Below are 20,753 nucleotides of genomic sequence, written 5' to 3' on the forward strand. Positions count from 1 at the left end.
GTTCACTGCGCCCCATAGCTGCGCTGTGCCATATACGGTGCTCTGCACCGTTCACTGTGCCCCATAGCTGTGCTGTGCCATATACGGTGCTCTGCACCGTTCACTGTGCCCCATACATAGCTGTGCTGTGCCATATACGGTGCTCTGCACCGTTCACTGTGCCCTATAGCTGTGCTGTGCCATATACGGTGCTCTGCACCGTTCACTGTGCCCCATAGCTGTGCTGTGCCATATACGGTGCTCTGCACCGTTCACTGTGCCCCATAGCTGTGCTGTGCCATATACGGTGCTCTGCACCGTTCACTGCGCCCCATAGCTGCGCTGTGCCATATACGGTGCTCTGCACCGTTCACTGCGCCCCATAGCTGCGCTGTGCCATATACGGTGCTCTGCACCGTTCACTGTGCCCCATAGCTGTGCTGTGCCATATACGGTGCTCTGCACCGTTCACTGTGCCCCATAGCTGTGCTGTGCCATATACGGTGCTCTGCACCGTTCACTGTGCCCCATAGCTGTGCTGTGCCATATACGGTGCTCTGCACCGTTCACTGTGCCCCATAGCTGTGCTGTGCCATATACGGTGCTCTGCACCGTTCACTGTGCCCCATACATAGCTGTGCTGTGCCATATACGGTGCTCTGCACCGTTCACTGTGCCCTATAGCTGTGCTGTGCCATATACGGTGCTCTGCACCGTTCACTGTGCCCCATAGCTGTGCTGTGCCATATACGGTGCTCTGCACCGTTCACTGTGCCCCATAGCTGTGCTGTGCCATATACGGTGCTCTGCACCGTTCACTGTGCCCCATAGCTGTGCTGTGCCATATACGGTGCTCTGCACCGTTCACTGTGCCCCATAGCTGTGCTGTGCCATATACGGTGCTCTGCACCGTTCACTGTGCCCCATAGATGTTCCACATAAATTTGTGCCGCCGCTGCCGCAATAAAGAAAAAAAAACACATACTCGCCTCCCTTGATTGCAGCTCCCGGCGTCTCGTTCCGGCGCCTCCATCTTCCCGGCGTCTCTGCTCTGACTGATCAGGCAGAGGGCGCCGCGCACACTGTATGCGTCATCGCGCCCTCTGCCTGAACAGTCAGAGAGCAGAGACGCCGGGAAGATGGAGGCGCCGGCCGGGAAGATGGATCGGCGCCCGGCGGCTGGAACGAGGACAGGTGAATATGCGATACTTACCTAGTCCTGGCGATCCTCGCGCTGTCCCTCTGCCTGGTCTTCGGTGCCGCAGCTTCTTTCTCTATCAGCGGTCACCGGCACCGCTGATTAGAGAAATGAATAAGCGGCTCCGCCCCTATGGGAGGTGGAGCCGCTTATTCATTTCTGTAATGAGCGGTCCCACGTGACCGCTGAAGAGAGGAAGAAACTGCAGCGCCGAAGCCCGTGGGACGGCAGGGACAGCGCGAGGATCGCTGGGACTAGGTAAGTATACCTCAGCGCCCTCACCCCCTCACCCGCCGACCCCACCGCTACCGTGACTCGAGTATAAGCCGAGGGGGGCACTTTCAGCCCAAAAATTTGGGCTGAAAATCTCGGCTTATACTCGAGTATATACGGTACCTTTTTTACTAACGGACGGGCTAACCAACTCACCTAACCGAAATGCCCCAAAGAAGGCCAAAGAAAAGGCTGCACAGAACAGAACCACTTCCCATTCGGAAAAACACACCTCTTGCAACTTCCGCTCAATGGCTGAGAGCACCTCATAAGATACGGGTCGGCGACCGTCCGAAGCCTTCCAGCCTTTCTTCCAACCCCGAACAACTTGCTGAACCAAGAAGGATTTCGTTATATCCTTACCCCCCCTCCATTTAAAGGTTGAAGGCTAGCCCCGCCAGAAACTTATTCAAACGTGTCACTGACCAACCTGCCTCCCAATGATGACCTAAGAATAACAACAAACCATACTCCTCCTCCATATCCTGGTCCATACTTGACATCCAGGATTCCCACAAGCTCCAAGCCTGATTATAATGAGACCAAGATGAATCCGCGAGCGATTTGGTAAATAACTCTGTTACGGCCCTCGCGGCAGGTTCCACAACTCCACTGGACAATCCCGGCCCGCGCTCTCCGCCTGTGGTGCCAAATCCCGGAAAAGCTGCCACTGAAATTGAGAAAGAGCAACAACTATTAGATCAGGCGCTGACAAGCTAACTTCAGATACAATCCATAAGTTAAACTTAAGACCCAGGAAAACCAAGTGCTGCAAGACCTTCACTACTGCAGGCGTAGCCGCTGACAACGAGTTTACCGCCGTCACCGTTCCAACATGCTCACAATGAAAAGAAATCTTCAAATTCCTCAATTTGTCACCCCACAGGGCCAACGCAACTACCCTGGGGAACAAATGCAACAGTAGCCGGTTGTTTGTTAACCCCTCCTCCTTCCATTCTTCCGGCCAAGCCGCTGCTGACCAGCTACCATGAAAGAAAAGACCAAAGCCACTCATTTCAACGACATGCACCAAAATGCCCAAGGAGGTAGCATCTGCCACCGGCTGAATCCACAGAGATCTGCCATTGTACTCGTCCAGAAAATCCGCCCACATCTTCAAATCGTCCCGAAACTCTTTCTTTATCCTGATGAAATGCAAAGGGGACTTTACCCCTACTGTTGCCAAGGATAGGCGGCGGCAGAACGCTCGACCCATCGGCATGATCCTACATGCAAAGTTCAGTTTCCCTAACAACGATTGCAAACTGCGCAAATTTATCTTCTTCAAACCAATCGTATTAACCACATCTTGGCGCAACGCGGTAACCTTGTCTGCAGGTAGCCTACATTCCATTGCTACCGTGTCGATTTCAATGCCTAGGAAGCTCAACACTGTCACCGGACCAACTGTTTTATCCTCCGCCAAAGGCACCCCGAAGTTTTTTGTCACACTCTCCATTGTATGCAACAAAATCGAACAATCTGCTGATTCCGCTGGCCCTATAAACAGAAAGTCATCCAGATAGTGCGAACATGAGCGTATCCCAGACACATCTTTCACCACCCATTCTAGGAACGTGCTGAAGGCCTCAAAGTAAGCACATGAAATCGAGCAACCCATGGGAAGACAACGATCAACAAAGAAGCCGCCATCCCAAAAACAACCCAATAAATGCAAACTGTCAGGATGAACTGGCAACAAACGAAAGGCCGCTTCGATGTCGGTCTTAGCCAGCTTAGCCCCCTTTCCACATGCTCTAACCCACTCCATCGCTGAATCGAATGATAAGTACGACACCGAACTCAACTCGGGATCAATACCATCATTAACCGAAGATCCCTTCGGAAATGACAGGTGATGGATTAACCTAAATTTATTAGGTTCTTTCTTAGGGACCACGCCAAGAGGTGACACCCTCAGATTTGCAATCGGAGGGGCGACAAACGGGCCTGCCATTCTTCCCAGAGCAACTTCCTTATTCAACTTCTCCGACACGACCTCCGGGAATTGTAACGCCGATTTCAAATTTTTTCTTTTTAAACTAACATCCTGCTCAACATAAGGGATTTTGAAACCCTCCTTAAAACCGTCGCGCAATAAAACTGCAGCTGACCTATCAGGGTATCTACTTAGAAAGGCCTCCATCACGACCCACTGCACCGGAGTCACCCCTTTTGTCAGCTGAATCTCCAACTTTTTGCCTGTTACCCCTGAAACATTTTGAAGCGCTATGCACCCCCCCGCAGGTTGAACACTCGTGCCTATATTTACACTTGCTCCCGAATCTGCATATGCCATCATTGAAGGCGAAACACAGTCCCTTCTGCAAAGCCGCCGAGTGTCCTGACTGCCCTGAACTCCCGGCGCCCCCGTGAAAAGGCTGGCTAGTCTGACCTAAACGGGACGGGACCATAACTCTCATCCACAACGCTATGTCCTTGTGATCCCACCTGATACTTGGCCTAAAAGCCTTACGCTGACGAAACTGTTCGTCATAGCGTAACCAACCCTGTCCCCCATAGGTCCTGTAAGCCTCCCCTATGGCATCTAAGTAACAAAATAATGCCGAGCAATTTTCCGGGGCCTTCTCCCCGATTACGCTAGCCATAATAGCGAAAGCTTGCAGCCAATTTGAAAATGATCTGGGAATCAGCCTATATCTCCGTTTCTCCTCATCTTCTTTTTTAGAGTCCTCCCTTCTAGGTCTATCCAAATTAAATCTCTCTAGGGGTAAAAGAGAAAATATTTCTATGTACTCCCCTTTCCAGATTTTTTCCCTAACCTCTTGTTTTAAATGTGCCCCTAACGGGCCCTCGAAGCAGACATAGACCTCCCCCCTAGCCGCATCGTCTAGTTGCGGTACATCCTCCTTTTCCTTATCCTGCAAAGCTCCCTCACCTGGTGCATCAATTCCTGACCCAGGCCCTGGTGCTGTTCCGTCCTTCTCCCTTGATGAGCTCCCCGTGTCTGCCGCAGGACCCGCACTGCTGGATGTACCCGTAACTTCAGACAACTGTCTAGACCCCTCAAACGACCCCGTATTTCCCAACCAAGCAGCTGACGGCAAAGACCCCCTGCTAAGACCGGACCCCCACAAGCCCGCTAGCTCCCCTAAACCTCTAAGGATTAAACCCATACCCCCGCTAGCAACTCCCGAAGTAATGTCACTATTCCTAGCTTCAGGGGAAACTATGCCTGGCAAATTAAAGATAGGGAAAATGTTCTCACCTAGCTGCCTGGGTGCTGTGAGCCCAGCAGCCGAAGATCCAGCTCCCAGCCGAAGGTGTCCTGCATCCCAACCGGCTTGATCCGCGATGTTGCCCGCCGAACTCCTGGCGGCCGTATCCGTGTCCTGGCGACTCGGTGATGCCGTCGACTGCCCTGGTGCTGCGGAAAGGGAAAAGGCCGAGCCAGCATCCTGCCGCCCGATGGAAGATGTGCGGCTCCTTGCCACGGATACGTCCCCGGCACTGCGTACCGAAGCGACGGAATGTCGCCTGCCGGAATCCGGAAAATTTCCGCCACCACCAGCAGAGGACGCAGATCCAGGAAAGTTCCGGCCATCACCAGCAGAGGGCGCAGATCCAGGAAAATCCCGGCCATCACCAGCAGAGGGCGCAGCTGCAGGAAAATCCCGGCCAACACCAGCAGAGGGCGCAGAACTTGCAATATCCAGGCCACCACCAGCAGAGGGCGCTGCTGCGTTGAAGACTCCAGAGCTGTGCACTGCAGAAGGCCGCACGCTGATGCCAGGGCCAGCCGACTGCCGCCCGCATAATCCTCGGCGCTGAGGGGCCACCGCACCTGACCCCCGTCTCCTCGGCTGTCGCTGCCTCCCACGCTGAGCGGCGCCAGCGGGCATGCTGGCGGCCGCCGTACCGGCTCCTGCTCCTGCCGCCCCACGTCGCCCGGACACTGAAGGAGGGGAGGAAGGATCCACCCCCCGTTGTAGGCCCCGCCGCACTGGAGGATTCCTCCCGGCGCCGCGCTGTGAGGTGGAGGGAACAGCGCTGCTTACCGGAGGGTCCGCAGAGGGGCTCCTATTTCGGCGCCGGGCCCTGGGGATGATGTCCGGGCTTAGGCGCGCCGGAGGCCTAGTCCTCCGCGGCCGGCGCCCGTCCTGCGGTGCCTGCGATGGTGCTCCCGATGTCCCCTGGAGAAGGCTGTTAACGGATGCATTCAGCCAATCTGTCCCCTGGGAGCTGGCTGCCGTCCGGAGACGCTGGAGGATCGCTTCAACGTCCATTCTGGTAAGTGTGACAGAGATTCCTCACTTGTCACGCAGGCACCTAAAATGGATGCCTGCGTGAGGAGCGTGCCCCTTTTTATGTGCCCCCTCCCCACAGTCCCCTAGTTCCACCCCTTATTTTCAAAAAATGCCCCTAAAGCCACCCCTCAAGTTCCCAGTTAACCCCTTACCACCGTATCCCTTCTAACTGCTCCAGCTCCCCAGGTCCCACGTAACCCCGTCATGGCGGCCTCCCTTTACGTGCCGTGGGCCCCCAGTACGGCCTTTCTGGATAATGTGCTGCCGAGAATGCTGATTTTCTTTTTCTTAAAAATAATTCCAGCCAACGTCCATACATTCCAATCATTCATCTGGTGATCAGCAGCCTGTTTAATGTGTCCGATAGTCAGGAACAACTTAAGCTCGTTTTAAGATTATTGTTTCATCTAAATAGGCCATAAGTCTGAAGACAGAAGCATCTTTCCAAACCATCGACACACGTGACCCCATGATGCTACACAGAACAGGGATTGCAACTCATCCCTCCCAAAGTAATACCACACATAGCCTGAAGACAGGTGAGGCACTGTTTCAGGAAGAAAGCAAAGATTTGTCTAAACACAGATGGAAGATGGAAGGAGAGGTATGTTATACAGAGTCATCACTCTTATTATTTTATATCCACATTAATAATGGAGATTTTCCTACCGGAGAGTCTGGCTACTGCATCTGCAGCAAATACCGCCGTGGCCTCGTGTCTCGTGTCAACCACCCGTATTCCCAACTTTTCACTTGCAACCAAGATGGGCGAGATATGGCCACCAACTAGGGTGAATAAAAATTTAACACCATGGGATTGAAGCACTTCAGCCACCAACTCTCCTCCATGACAGGGACTTTGAGTTTCCACCTATGAATACAATAAATTTAGATGTATTTAGGGTCAGACGGATCAGCTTTGATACAGCGCATTACATAAAGCTAACAGAGTTCCTGGAAGAAATACACAGGAACACTGATCTGTAACTGCAATATGTTCAGAAAAAGATGGTGGTATAAGATAGGGGAGCATATTGAACTCCTGTGGCCCCATAGCAAACATCCGAATTGTGAACAGACTTCAGGCACTAGATGGCAACAAGCCCCTTCACCCAACTCAAGGAGCCCATAGCGTTCGTGTAGGTCACCATATGTGGTATAGGAAATTCATATGATATGAGACTTGGGTGACCAGAGTCTAAAACCTCCTTTAAATGCAAGGTGTAACCTTGCTGCCTGTCCAAAGCAACAGCCGATACATGACAAAAAAAAGTTGTGATTTTCCTCAGGTTATTTGATTGGCATTTTTCTAGAACATTGAAGCGTAAGAAGGAGATTGAGGCTGAACATACATGTCCATTGTTTAATTCTCTCCCCTTACTCCCCAGTAAAGTCAGGCCTTGTCATCTTCCATGTTCCTAGGAACGTGGGATAAGACAGTTCCCAAAGGGATTCTATCACATTTTTTTGGTCCTTTGACTGCACTTTTTAGTAACTAAGCGTTCCAGCTTGGGGTGGACTCTGATCGCTCTCTAGGCTGGAACGGCTCAGAGGATTTTCACCTGTACCACATCCTGAAAGATTCTCCACTCTTTTCTTTCTATTCCTAAGGAGGGCCAACCCTGAGACTCCTCTCTCATGGCCAACTCGTTTACTAAATGTGACCACCACAGACTCTCACTTTACTGCTCCACTTTCTCCACAGGAGGCATATTTCCACCAAAAGACAACTCTAACCCATACCTTGTGGGGACCTTAAGATCCCCTGTTAGAAGACTTACTACTATCGGAAATAAATGTCACCCTGGGAAAGAGAACTTTGCGCCCAGTGGATCAATAATCTTTTGTGGTGGATTGGATCAGAGATTGTGATTATGCATGTGCCCTTTGTTTTTTCCCCATCCCTTGGCTGAGCTTGATGGACATTTGTGTTTTTCAACCTTATTAACTATTACAGGATGAAGGGCTTAATTCCTTCAATTCATCACATAAATTAATTTGGGTTAAAGAGAAGAACCATAAACTCCTCACCAGGGAGTAGAGGAGTCTGTTTTAACTCCTTCCCTTCTATCTCGGAGAAATGTAGGAGATGTGGGATGAGCAGAAGGACCATGCGTCATCTATGGTGGGACTGTCCAACATCGAAACCTTTCTGGAACATGGTATTCATTACTCACTGTAAAGTCAGTGATTGTCTTCCTCTAGCTACTCCTCAAATATCCCTACTCTCCATTATGCATGGCTCATTTAAATACCATTACGCCATTTTTTCAAGGAGTCATCCCCAGACAATGGAAGTCCACTGTTGTACCCAGAAAGTGAGAATAGTTCCAGGAACTCAGCTATGATACGGATGGAGGAGCTATTAGCAGAAGACACTTTGACTAATGACAAATTTTGGGTTCCTTGGCAGCCGCGGTTGTCATTCTAGGACTCCATAAAGTCCCACAAACGTCTTTCTTATTCACTTCATATCCCCCTCATTTTTTTTTTTACTTCTTTTCCATTTTCTTATTACAGGGTGTCTGGAGTAAAGGGCAAGCTTTTGATTATTCCTCTTAATTAGTAAATTGATGGTCAATGATTTATGACAAGTTAATTTGATGTCTTGTAAGATTCTTTCCCCCTGGAGATTCTCGTTTATACTTTTTTTTTTTTATTAAAAAAAAAAAAAATATATATATATAAACATCAATAAAAACTTATAAAACATAAAGAAGAACCCAAGACCATGCATTAGGTGGAGCTATCTTCAATCTTTTTATTGTTATTTTTTGGGGGGGCATGAATTTATGGTTTCGCCAGTCTAAAATGGCAGCAGGAGCATCGACAGTTTATCTAACCCACCTCTCTATGAAATAATCACATACGTCCAGCTGCAGGAATGGTAGAGCAGGAATCATGCAAGTCTTTAGCGAGAGTGGATTTATTAGACATTAAATACCTGATGGTGGAGCTCGTTTGCCCGGTTAGGCTATAAATATGGTTAGATATTTTGTAATGTGTATTAAAGCGAGAAAATATTCCAGTTGTGGATTCATATTGTGTAATGCAAAGTTTTCATACGATTTACCTTATGAAAGAGCTGATAGAGGACACCCAGACGGCGCCCCAACCACAGCAGTACAATGGACACTAATGCTCCAAGGGCTGCACCCACAAGGTATATGCACTCACAACCGTGATCCATTGAAGTGCCTGAGAAAAAAAAAAAAACGTCTTCATTAAATACGTACTTCCATTTTACTACTGCCTTTGTCTAGGCAAGTACAGATCCATCAGAACTTCTGCTTGGTTTTAATTTCTCGCTTTTTTTTTTCTTCCCCATCCAGCTTAGTATTAGGGTGTGTTTCCGCGGTCAAGAAACGCTGCGTGTTTGACGCTGCGTAGAGCGTCAAACACGCAGCGCCAGATGTTACAGCATAGTGGAGGGGATTTCATGAAATCCCGTCTCCACTATGTGTTAAAAGACGCATGCTGCAGACCCGCGGAAACGGACACGCGGCGCGTCTTTTCTGAACGCAGCATGTCTGTTTACAATGCGGTGACACCGGAAACGTCACAATAGGAGATTCTAGTTCTCGGCGAAGCTTCGCTCAGACTGCATAATGCAAAGTTTTACATTTTGCCCTAAAGAACTTTTTCAGGACAGCATTGCACAATCCGAGACTTACCGTAGAAGTGGATTTCAGCTCCTAAAGCCCCTGCAGACCGTCGACAATAGATATATCGTATTTACATGACATAAGGGTGTACGCATTCATCACACCATTGTCTGGTGCTCTTGAGGGACCTTCGGGCACCCACCAAGGACCCTGCCCCTTACCTGAGTCAAGCAGCAGCCTTGCAATGAAGGGGACTGGAATCACAGGCTTGTACTTCCTCCCTCTCCCCTGATCTTTACCCAGACATCCTCTCTGGCTGCTGCTCACGTGATCTCACAGATGTCACACACAACTCACTGCTGAGACAGCAAAAACAGCCGGTATTAATGGGGTTAAACATTGGGACTGGGACAGGGGTTACCCAAGGAGGAGCCGCATTATGATGCTCTTTTAACTCTTAGCATTCCAAGACGTACTGATTACAGGGGTCATTAGAGGTTACCGTTCTAATTCGTTTCCATAATGAGATTTTCTGGCATTTTTTTTTTTTTCATTACTTTTTTCCATGAGTTTTTTACAAGTTTTTTTTTTCAACTGCAATTTTTGTTTCTTTTTGGTATGTCATATTTTAAATAAAACTGCTTTGGGTAAATATCTCCGGCGTTTTGAGAGAATCGCATGCGTTTTCTTATCTGTGTTTTTTCCTCATCTCATTCAACCCTACGAGGAAAATATGCAAATAAAAAGTATATTTACTACAAGAGATTGACTTGCAAATTTCACAATTGCACCTCAGGTCACTTTCTGCAGGGGGTAAAAAAAAAACATAGTGGGCGTGAAAATTATATTTATTCCATACACTTTACTGAGATGCTATGTTCACACATTGCGTTTTTGCTGCGGTTTTTTTCTGCAGCATTGCTGCGTATTTGCTGCATTTTGATTGTATTTTGTGCATGCTGATAAAGTGCCCCCCCAAAACCCCATGATACAACTTCCTTAGTTTTTTGCATAAAAAATGCTGGAAAATCTGCTGTGTTTTTGCACTCACTCATTGTTTTCTATGGGACAAAAAATGCTTAGATAAGTGACATGCTGCAGTTTTCAACAGTTTTCCAATTCAGTCAGGAAAAAAAAACTGTGTGCGTGAGATTTCTGAAATCTCATAGCTTTTGCTGGTAATGTAAAACGCAGCTTAAAATTTGCATAAAAAATCAGCAAAAAAAAGCACCAAAAATGCAACGTGGGAGCATAGTCTAAGGCTATGTTCACACTTTTTTTTTTTCCGAGTTTTTTTATGCAATTTATTTCGTAACATTTTTTGAGACCCATTACATTTTAGTTTTTTAGTTTTTCATCGATGGAGCTGTGTGACGTCTTGGTTTTTTTGTGACTTGAGCTGACGTTTTTATTGATATCATTTTAGGGCACATAGGAATTTTTGATATCTTTTAATTGCATTTTTGGTGCAGCAATTAAAAAATGGCAATTCTAGCATCCTGATTTTTTTTTGGGGGGGGGGGGCATTTAATGTATGGTTTAATCATTTTATATTTTGATAGATTGCACTTTTTGGGTCACGTTGATGCCAAATATTTGCATTTTTTTTTTATTTCAAAGTGACAGAAGGGGGCGAGTTAAGTTTCTATATATTTCATATACCGTATGTATTTTTAATTTTGACTTTTTAGTCTCTGTAGGGAGCTTTGAACCTGTGATCATCCTATCGCTTATGCGCAGCTGTGAAAATCGCAGTCTCCTATTAAGCCCAGCCTGTAGCTGAACTTCACAAGAGAACTAAGGCTACTTTCACACTAGCGTCGTTCGACTCACGTCACAATGCGTCGTTTTGAAGAAAAACGCATCCTGCAAAGTTGCCTGCAGGATGTGTTTTTTCTCCATAGACTTTCATTAGCGACGCATTGCGACGGATTGCCACACGTTGCATCCATCGTGCGAAGGATGCGACGTGTTTTTGCAGTCCGTCGGGACAAAAAAACGTTGCTTGCAACGTTTCTTTATCTGTCGGGTCGGCTTTTTCCGACTGCGCATGCGTGGCCGGAACTCCGCCCCCTCCTCCCCGGACCTTACAATGGGGCAGCGGATGCATTGTAAAACTGCATCCGCTGCCCCCATTGTGATTTTACTTCACAGCTTGCGTCGGTACGTCGGCCCGACGCACTGCGACGGGCCCGTACCGACGCTAGTGTGAAAGTAGCCTAAGATGGCAGTGACTTGGGCCTTCTACAGGCTCCCAGCTGCCATGGTAACGTTTCGTTTCCCTGTGATTGTGTACACCAGCAATGGTGTCTTTTAACTGCCCCTTTCAGACACTGACAAACATTTAAAGGGAACCTGTCACCTGAATTTGGCGGGACTGGTTTTGGGTCATATGGGCGGAGTTTTCGGGTGTTTGATTCACCCTTTCCTTACCCGCTGGCTGCATGCTGGCTGCAATATTGGATTGAAGTTCATTCTCTGTCCTCCGTAGTACACACCTGTGCAAGGTAAGATTGCCTTGTGCATGCATGTACTATGGAGGACAGAGAATGAACTTCAATCCAATATTGCAGCCAGCATGCAGCCAGCGGGTAAGGAAAGGGTGAATCAAACACCCGAAAACTCCGCCCATATGACCCAAAACCAGTCCCGCCAAATTCAGGTGACAGAGTCCCTTTAAGTGGTCAAACCACAGAGAACCGAAAAAGTTGTGGTCGCTGTAGTTACAGGCAGATGCCGGCTGTATGAAACAGCCGGCATCTGCATGGTATGGGCACATTCACACATTCATTATTTGGTCAGTATTTTACCTCAGTATTCGTAAGCTAAAACCAGGAGTGGAACAATCGGAGGAAAAGTATAATAGAAAAACATCTCCCCACTTCTGTATTTATCACCCACTCCTGGTTTTGACTTATAAATACTGAGGTAAATACTGACCAAATACTGCTAGTGTGAATGTGGCCTATGAAGCAGGATCAGCTCCTGACCTGGTGTCATAGTTACCTTAGTAACCTATAACAAAATGGACATCATAGGTCTTTATGGAGTTATTGGAGAGGTCTTTCAATGTTCTGAGAGGATGGTCTTGAGTGGATATCTACATGTATCTGCTCATGTGGACAAGTGTCGGAGCGGCCTTTACATTGCATGTATTATACTGGGCCATAAAATGGACCAAAGTAGTGCATGCTGCCATTTTTTTTTTACACGCAAACCATTAGTTCATGTGGATAATCGTCCACGTTTACTGGTTCATTGGCTATAATGGGTGCATGGCCTCTCCATGTGTGGTCCTTGATACGCTGGTTTGAATGAGCACTAGAACAGACCTGTGTGAAACTAACCAAGGCACCATTCAGACCTGTTTGTACAATAGACCATTTTTCATCAGTGTGCTGAATTCAATTTTCACGCATTTTGTTTTTCCCATGCATCCATTTTTCTTGTATACAGAAAATAAAAATCAAACTTTTCGTGCCCATGTAATAGTAAAAAAAAGATGATACATGGATGGCATCCACGTGCTCTGTGTTTCTCATAAACCCATTGATTTGAATGGGCGACCCGTGACACAGAAATGTCTAAATTTTTTTTTTATTGACACCCAGTCCACAAAAAAAAACCCCGGACATGGACTATAATCAGATAACGATTTGTGGAAAAACTCAGAACGTATGCTTGAAAGGCGGACATCTTAATGAGGCCTTATTATTCAATCACATGGCCACAGTAATAAAGACTATGACTGGAGCAGTGGAGGTTAGTTAAGGGGAGGGTGATTAAAGATCTTCTTAATTTTTTTTTGCTAATTTGTTTTTTAAACCGCAGCCAGGAGTCAAGAGGTTTTCTAAAATCGTAAATCCAAATTAAGCCTTTTTCTGAGCAAAAAAATAGAGCTACAATTCAGGGATGTGAATTATTGATCATGCTTTAGTCAGTCATTGTGAAACCTTGGCACAGTCAGACAGCTGTATAAATCAGAGCGAGACTGGCTGACGGCTCTCCCTCCTTGAGTGTGACAGCTTCATGCATTTCTATGCAGCTGTCACACTTGGGTTGGGAGAGCCGCCAGCCAGTCCGTGCACTGCGTTCCGAATTCGGTCCAATTTATACAGCCGTCTCACTGCGTTGTAAAGAGGACATGCTCATAGGATAATCCTTGGCTGAGAAGTCATTAGTTGGATAGGCATCTACCATGCACATACCATGATGCTGGGATCATTGTTTCTCGAGAGCAGCGTGGACTTGGATCCTATTGAAATCGGTAGGATCTATTGGGAGTTTACACTTACGAGGCCTCCGTATGATAAGCCCCAGATTCCTAAGTTTCCAGAACCATACAGTATCTTTGGTGGTCAATATTACTCATTAACGCAGGGACAATATAATTTATGTCTACAGGATGGACTCTATCCTTTGACTGTCGTACATGTGCTAAAGAACAGATAAGGAATCAATGGACGCTTATTAAAACTACCAGGACTTTGAGCCAAGTATCCCAGCAATGTTTGAAAAATCAATGGCCCGGAAGGCTACATTACTATGACGAGCTTTTGGTGAGATTTTGATGTTGCAGATTTTCTGCACCCAATAAGTAAAATAGGTTACATGCATTCTTTGAAAATACAAAGCGTCAAAAACTCACCAAAAGCTCATTGTGGGAACGTAACCTAACATTCAGCATCTGTTTACGTCCCTCCACCCAAGTACTGAAAATGGGGAGGACAAGTGCTGGTCTCTCTGGATGACAGTAAGGGTACTTTCACACTAGCGTTTTTTGTAAATCCGTCACAATGCGTCGTTTTGCAGAAAAAACGCATCCTGCAAAAGTGCTTGCAGGATGCGTTTTTTCCCCATAGACTTCTATTGGCGACGCATTTGCAACGGATTTGCACACTTCGCATCCGTCTTGCGACGGATGCGTCGTGCTTTGGCGGACCGTCGGGAAAAAAAAACCCTACATGTAACGTTTTTTTCTCCCGACGGACCGCTTTTTCCGACCGCGCATGCGCGGCCGGAACTCCGCCCCCACCTCCCCGCACCTTACAATGGGGCAGCGGATGCGCCGGAAAAATGCATCCGCTGCACCCATTGTGCAAAGCGTTAAACGCTAGCGTCGGAATCTCTCCCCGACGCATTGCGACGGGGAGATTCCGACGCTAGTGTGAAAGAAGCCTAAGACTTTTCACTCCATTTACCATAGTCTTTCCTTTGAACAAAGATGTGTAGAATGGTTTTTTGGACCTGTAGTTATGGACTACCTGTTTGAGCTAGGTGTTTCATTTACAGTGGGAAAAACAAGTATTTGATACACTGCCAATTTTGCACGTTTTCCCACCTGCAAAGAATGGAGAGGTCTGCAATTTTTATCATAGGTACACTTCACCTGTGAGAGACAGAAACTAAATAAAAAAGAAAATCACATTGTATGATTTTTACATAATTAATTTGCATTTATTGCATGAAATAAGTATTTGATACAATAGGAAAGCACAACTTAATATTTGGTAGAGTAACCTTTGTTTGCAATTACAGAGGTCAGAAGTTTCCTGAGGTTCTTGACCAAGTTTGCACACACTGCAGCAGAGATTTTGGCCCACTCCTCCGTACAGATCTTCTCAAAATCTTTCAGGTTTCAGGGCTGTCAGTGGGCACCATTGAGTTTCAGCTCCCTCCAAAGATTTTCTACTGGGTTCAGGTCTGGAGACTAGTTAGGCCACTCCAGAACCTTGAAATGCTTCTTACAATGGGTGGGGTTTGTGATGCGCTTCCGGCATGAGCATGTTAAAGCCCACACTCACCTCCCGTGCTAGAGCGGTTCCGGCGGTGTTGGCACTCACGGTCTCGGGGCCAAAATGCAGTGAAATGACACGTAAAACCCGGCGCCCAATCAGCGCTGGTGTCACTGACTCAGTCTTCGGACAAACTAAACATGAAGAGGAAGTCCAGGCTGCAGCTGATCCCTGGCTTCCTCTTCATGTTCAGCTCATTGCTCAAGGCAAAGGCCGAAAGTGAGTGACGCCAGCACTCACTGGGCGCTGGTGTCACGTGTCGCAAGACCGCATCACAGCCCCGGAGAGAGCGAGTGCTGATACTGCATGAACGAAGCCATCATGAGAGGCAAGTTTAGGCTTTATTACTTTATCGGGGCCAGACATTTAGTTTAAGAAGGGGTTGTCCTAGTAGTGGACAACCCATTAAAGGGAACCTGTCACCCTGTTTTTTCAAGACGAGCTAAAAATAGCGTTAAATAGGGGCAGAGCTGTGCTTTACATTAGTGTATTTTGGAGCCTTTATTCCCCACCTATGCTGCCGAAATACCTTTGTAAAGTTGCCGTTTTGGGCTGTCACTCACGCTGGTCAGGTCATATGGGCGTGGTGACAGCGCTGTTTCTCCCCCAGATCTCCGTTGTGGCGTAGTGGTGTGCGCATGTCCAAGTGGCGAATCCACTGCGCAGCTTCAAGGAAAATAGCGCGATCTGCGCTATTCAGCCGTTTATCGGTGGGCGCGGCCATCTTTGTGAGGCCGCGCGTGCGCAGATGGTTCTTGTCGGCTTCCCGAGGCTTCAGGAAAATGGCCACGGGATGCCGCGCGTGCGCAGATGGAGATCGCGGCGGCCATTTTCCTGCAGTCGAGATGCGAACGCGCGGCATCCCGCGGCCATTTTCCTGAAGCCCCGGGAAGCCGAGAAGAACCATCTGCGAATGCGCGGCCTCACGAAGATGGCCGTGCCCACCGATAAACGGCTGAATAGCGCAGATCGCGCTATTTTCCTTGAAGCTGCGGAGTGGATTTACCACTTGGACATGCGCACACCACTACGCCACCAACGGAGATCTGGGGGAGAAACAGTGCTGTCACCACGCCCATATGACCTGACCAGCGTGAGTGACAGCCCAAAACGGCGACTTTACAAAGGTATTTCGGCAGCATAGGTGGGGAATAAAGGCTCCAAAATACACTAATGTAAAGCCCAGCTCTGCCCCTATTTAACGCTATTTTTAGCTCTTCTTGAAAAAACGGGGTGACAGGTTCCCTTTAAGTGGCGCTGTCAGAGACTGATAGTGGCATTTAACATGTTAACAGCCGCGGGTGGATCACGATTCCACCTGTGGCTGTTAGGGACATATGGCAGCTGATCAAATCAGCTGTCATGTGCGTGAAAAGATGCGGGTTTAGCGATGGAGCATGCATCAAATTCCGGGACACGACTTATGACATAGCAATACGTGATAGGTCAAGAAGGGACCCTCCTGATTGGGTACACCTTGTCGCGGTGGGATGGCGTTAATGCTTTGTTTGATCAAAATAGTTTTAATTAAGTACAATATGTTATTTACATGTACTACTATTATTTACTTACTACAGAGTATATGCTCATTTTGTTATTTTTCGGGTTTTATTTCCAAGCATTTCTGAAGCTATTTTTCTAAAGCATGTTTTTTTAGCCGGACCCCTTCCAAAAAACCTTGTGTGTACAGGGGCCCCCTGACTCCACCAACAGCTGATATTGGGAGAAAAAAAACGATCAGACATATTGAATTTCATTACGAGCTCATTTTAGCCTTTGAACCTTTTCACATATCTCTCTTTGTTTACAGAACGATGGTCCAGGAACGATGGTCCCCCAAAAAAAAAAAAAAAAAAAATGTCTGAGCTCGGTCCAATTTGTTGGTCTGCTAAAAATGACAGACAGCACATCTATGCTGCCTAATGCAAGAGGACGGCGTGGGATCACATATGGATGGTACAATCGGACCAAAAACAAATTAAGACTAGTTCCAGCTCAGTAAGTCTGTCCACCTTTTGCATGAGAAAAAAAAAAAAACAACAAAAAACCGATGTATGAATTTGGCCATAATCAAGTTCGTGAGAATTAACTCCTCTTTCCAGAATAATCTTCTGAATTGATTTGCTTGTAAAGCGCTGCGGAATACGTTGGCGCTATATAAATAAAATTATTATTATTATTATCATCCGCTATCTTACAATACAGTTATCGACTGAATGAAAATTGTTGTAAACGCATTTAATTCATATAAAAATGTGCAAAGGTATCCAAAAAATAAAACACAACTGTATCAGATATGATCCAATGCCATTATCGCAGCGGCGTAGTCGTACATCTTTCTGTAGCCAACATTTAACTCTTCAGGGTACGGTAAGAATTCTTGTACATGTTTGACCACGCACGCGGGGATCAGCTTGTACTTGCGAAAGTTCAGAAAGCCGTGGGCCCAGACTACAAAGGTTCTATAGGACGTCCGCCTTAGCTTGCTGCAAGAAAGCAAAAAAAATAATAAAAAGACAGATTAGAAACTAAACTTTCAACACTAAAGGAATAAGTAATGGTTTTTTAACCTCTTTTATGGACCAACATTGGTTAACCGTTTGGCCTTTTATTCAATTGTATAGGTAAAATCCGGATGCTATACAGATATATATATATATTTATGTTATATATATATGATATATGTTTATATGATATATATTATATATATATATATATATATATATATATATATATATATATATATATATATATATATATATATATATAAACAACAGACATATGGATTGCAGACTATAGGCATTACAGATGAAAAATCGTCTTTATTTTTTTCTGGTCAAAAACCAAGCTATTTTGCATTCTCTGGATCTGGCCTAAAGCTCACGACATGCTATGCAATATTCCACCGTAGATAGGCTAATAACTTTCTTAAATAATTGTTGCATACTCTTAAGCTGTTAGAAGTATTTAGTTTGTATTGGTTTTGTGCTTTTTATTTTAAAGCAAAAGAAGTATGAGTTAATTTACTAATGGCAAGTAAAGACCTCGAAAATTAAGGAATTTACACATAAGTGTGTCACAAAACTAGAATTAAATATTGCAGCAAAAACCTATATGGCGATAACGTAACTAATACTTACTGAAGATAATACAGAACATCATTTTTTCTCTTAATTTTGCCTAAGAAACGATAAAGGAAATCAAGACGGTCCTTGTCTAAACACATCTCCTGAAAGGATGGATGCTTCGTGATACACAGGCGCTCTTTGTTAAGCTGCGGGAGAAGTACGGAAATCTCGTGGCAACATATGGACTCTTCCAAGGTAGACATGACGCAGCAGTGGCCACATTTACACCAACTGGTGTTTCTTATATCACGTCTGATATCCGGGATTGCGGGAAGTTCTTCCTTTACTCCTTGATGGTTTGTAGGATCGAACATAAAATTGGCCTGTGCTTGAGATGGTTTTTCCATGCCTTCCAGGACCCGGATACGCTGTGAAAAAATAAAAATTTGAATATATAACTCTATATACGGAGTGGTTTTTTTTTCTGCACCAAAACCAAGAATAGTGGCAAGAAGAACTTGGCTCAGGTTCATTTTAATGAGTGAAAAGCACTGCAAAAAAAAACAAAAAAAAAAAACATTGAAAGGATTAATATACTGCATCTTGGCAAAAACGTAGCAGGAATCAAAATACGGGGGAGGATAAAAAAAAAAAAAACTGTGTGCATGAGATTTCAGAAATCATCTAATTAATTTTTAATTAGTGGGGGTCTGTCACCCACCACCCCCATTACATTGCAGTGTGTCCTACTAATCATCAGAGGCACTGGGGATGCTGGCGGGTAGTAGGAGGTTCACCGGGCTCTGGTCTGGGGGCCACATACTACCACCGTGGCTTCTGGACCAGGGTCCTGCAAATCTTATACAGCTATTTCCAAACTTTCACCTACCCTGGCTTCTCTTTCTCGTAAACTCAGAATATCACCATGAACTTGTGGACCAAATTTCCTCTTCTTTGCTTCCGTTTCCAGCTAAAAAGGGTAAAAGAAAAAGTTTAACAAACTTAAGTTAAAAAGAAAAACAGGATTTTTGGTTGCTTACCGTAAAATCTGTTTCTCGGAGCCTTCATTGGGGGACACAGGAACCATGGGTGTATGCTGCTGCCACTAGGAGGCTGACACTATGCAAATAAAAAAGTTAGCTCCTCCTCTGCAGTGTACACCCCACCGACAGGAAGTAGGATCTTCAGTTAGTGAGAAAGCAGTAGGAGAAGCAACGTGTAAAAGAGAAGGATAATATAATAATAATAAACCTTATATAGCGCCAACAAAATCCATGGCGCTTCACAGATTAACAGCTTCAAACACTCAGAGTGTTCAAAGAACTCAAACGTAGACAGTAAACAGAGCTGTTCAACTTGGGAGGGTGCTGTGTCCCCCAATGAAGGCTCCGAGAAACAGATTTTACGGTAAGCAACCAAAAATCCTGTTTTCTCTATCGCCTTTCATTGGGGGACACAGGAACCATGGGACGTCCCAAAGCAGTCCCTGGGGTGGGAAAAAACAGACTTCCATCAGGCCAGAGGACTCACCACTGCCGCCTGCAGGATCCTTCTGCCCAGGCTGGAGTCCGCCGTAGTTCGGCAAAACCTGTGGATGGAAGACCAGGTTGCCGCTTTGCAAAGCCGTCGGCGAAAGCCCTGTGACGTACCGCACTGGAAGCGCCGACTGCCCGGGTAGAGTGAGCCTTCATCTCAGGAGGGGGCCCTCTGTGCTTGACCCGGTAAGCTTCCAAAATTGCCATTCTGATCGAGTGAGCAATCGTCGCCTTGGAAGCCGGCAGGCCTCTACGCACGCCATCAGGGATGGCGAAAAGAGAATCCATCTTTTGGAAAGCGGCCGTGCTAGCCAGGGAGATCCTCACTGCCCTGACGAGGTCCAGCCTGTTCAACGATCGCTCCAGAGGATGAGTCGGAGCTGGACAAAAGGAAGGTAGAACGAAGTCCTCGTTGAGGTGGAAAGATGAAAACCACCTCGAGAAAGGAGGAAGGCGGAGGCCTGGGACCACCTTATCCTGGTGGAAAAATCAAGAAAGGAGGACGGCAGGAAATGGCCGTCAACTCAAAAACGCGGCGGATCGAAGAGATGGACCTGAGAAAAGCCACCTTCCGAGATAGAACTGACAGGGAAAACTCCCTGAGAGGCTCAAAGGGGGGAACCCCTAAGAACAACCAACACAACCTTTAAATCCCATGAATCCACAGAGGCCCTGAACGGAGGGACAGCGTGGACTACTCCTTGAAGGAAAGTCTTAACCTGTGGCTGAGGAGATAAAGTCTTCTTAAAGGGAAGAAGAGCGGAGGAACCTGGCCCTTTTGAGAACTGAGAGCGAAGCCCGAATCCAGTCCTGCCTGAAGGAAAACCAAATGGAAGGCAGGGAAAAGGGACATAGGTGAAAAGCGGTTGGACTCGCATCAGCGAAAGTAAGCCTTCCAGGTACAATAGTAGATCCTGGAAGAAGACGAAGGCTTCCTAGCCTGGATTATAGTGTGACTCATCCGGGCCGAAAGGCCGGACACTCTTAAAAACAGTGGAGTCCACATCCACGCCGTTAAACTGAGCGACCGAT

At 46.5% G+C, this 20,753-nt stretch overlaps 2 protein-coding genes across 3 annotated transcripts in view; both read right to left on the minus strand.

Annotated features, from left to right (window-relative positions):
* The window catches only part of ILVBL (ilvB acetolactate synthase like), a 30,536-nt gene extending 20,882 nt beyond the window's left edge, over positions 1 to 9,654 (minus strand). Inside the window, exons 1-3 of one of the 2 annotated variants that reach the window (XM_069741690.1) lie at positions 9,545 to 9,654; positions 8,792 to 8,916; positions 6,388 to 6,589 (exon numbers count right to left, since the gene is read on the minus strand). In XM_069741690.1, coding sequence (XP_069597791.1) covers positions 6,388 to 6,589; positions 8,792 to 8,908 — 319 coding nt within the window. In that variant the 5' untranslated portion in view covers positions 8,909 to 8,916; positions 9,545 to 9,654. Of the gene's footprint in view, positions 1 to 6,387; positions 6,590 to 8,791; positions 8,917 to 9,392; positions 9,416 to 9,544 lie in introns of those variants that run through there. The other variant, XM_069741691.1, reaches the window with a different exon arrangement.
* A 7,687-nt stretch (positions 9,655 to 17,341) lies between these two features.
* LOC138652244 (uncharacterized) overlaps positions 17,342 to 20,753 on the minus strand; it is a 55,334-nt gene continuing 51,922 nt past the window's right edge. The window contains exons 20-22 of the mRNA XM_069743012.1: positions 19,076 to 19,156; positions 18,259 to 18,614; positions 17,342 to 17,604 (exon numbers count right to left, since the gene is read on the minus strand). Of these exons, the coding sequence (XP_069599113.1) occupies positions 17,409 to 17,604; positions 18,259 to 18,614; positions 19,076 to 19,156 (633 nt within the window). The 3' untranslated portion in view covers positions 17,342 to 17,408. The remainder of the gene's footprint in view (positions 17,605 to 18,258; positions 18,615 to 19,075; positions 19,157 to 20,753) is intronic.

This window comes from Ranitomeya imitator, chromosome 10 (assembly GCF_032444005.1).
Source record: "Ranitomeya imitator isolate aRanImi1 chromosome 10, aRanImi1.pri, whole genome shotgun sequence".
Taxonomy (NCBI): domain Eukaryota; kingdom Metazoa; phylum Chordata; class Amphibia; order Anura; family Dendrobatidae; genus Ranitomeya; species Ranitomeya imitator.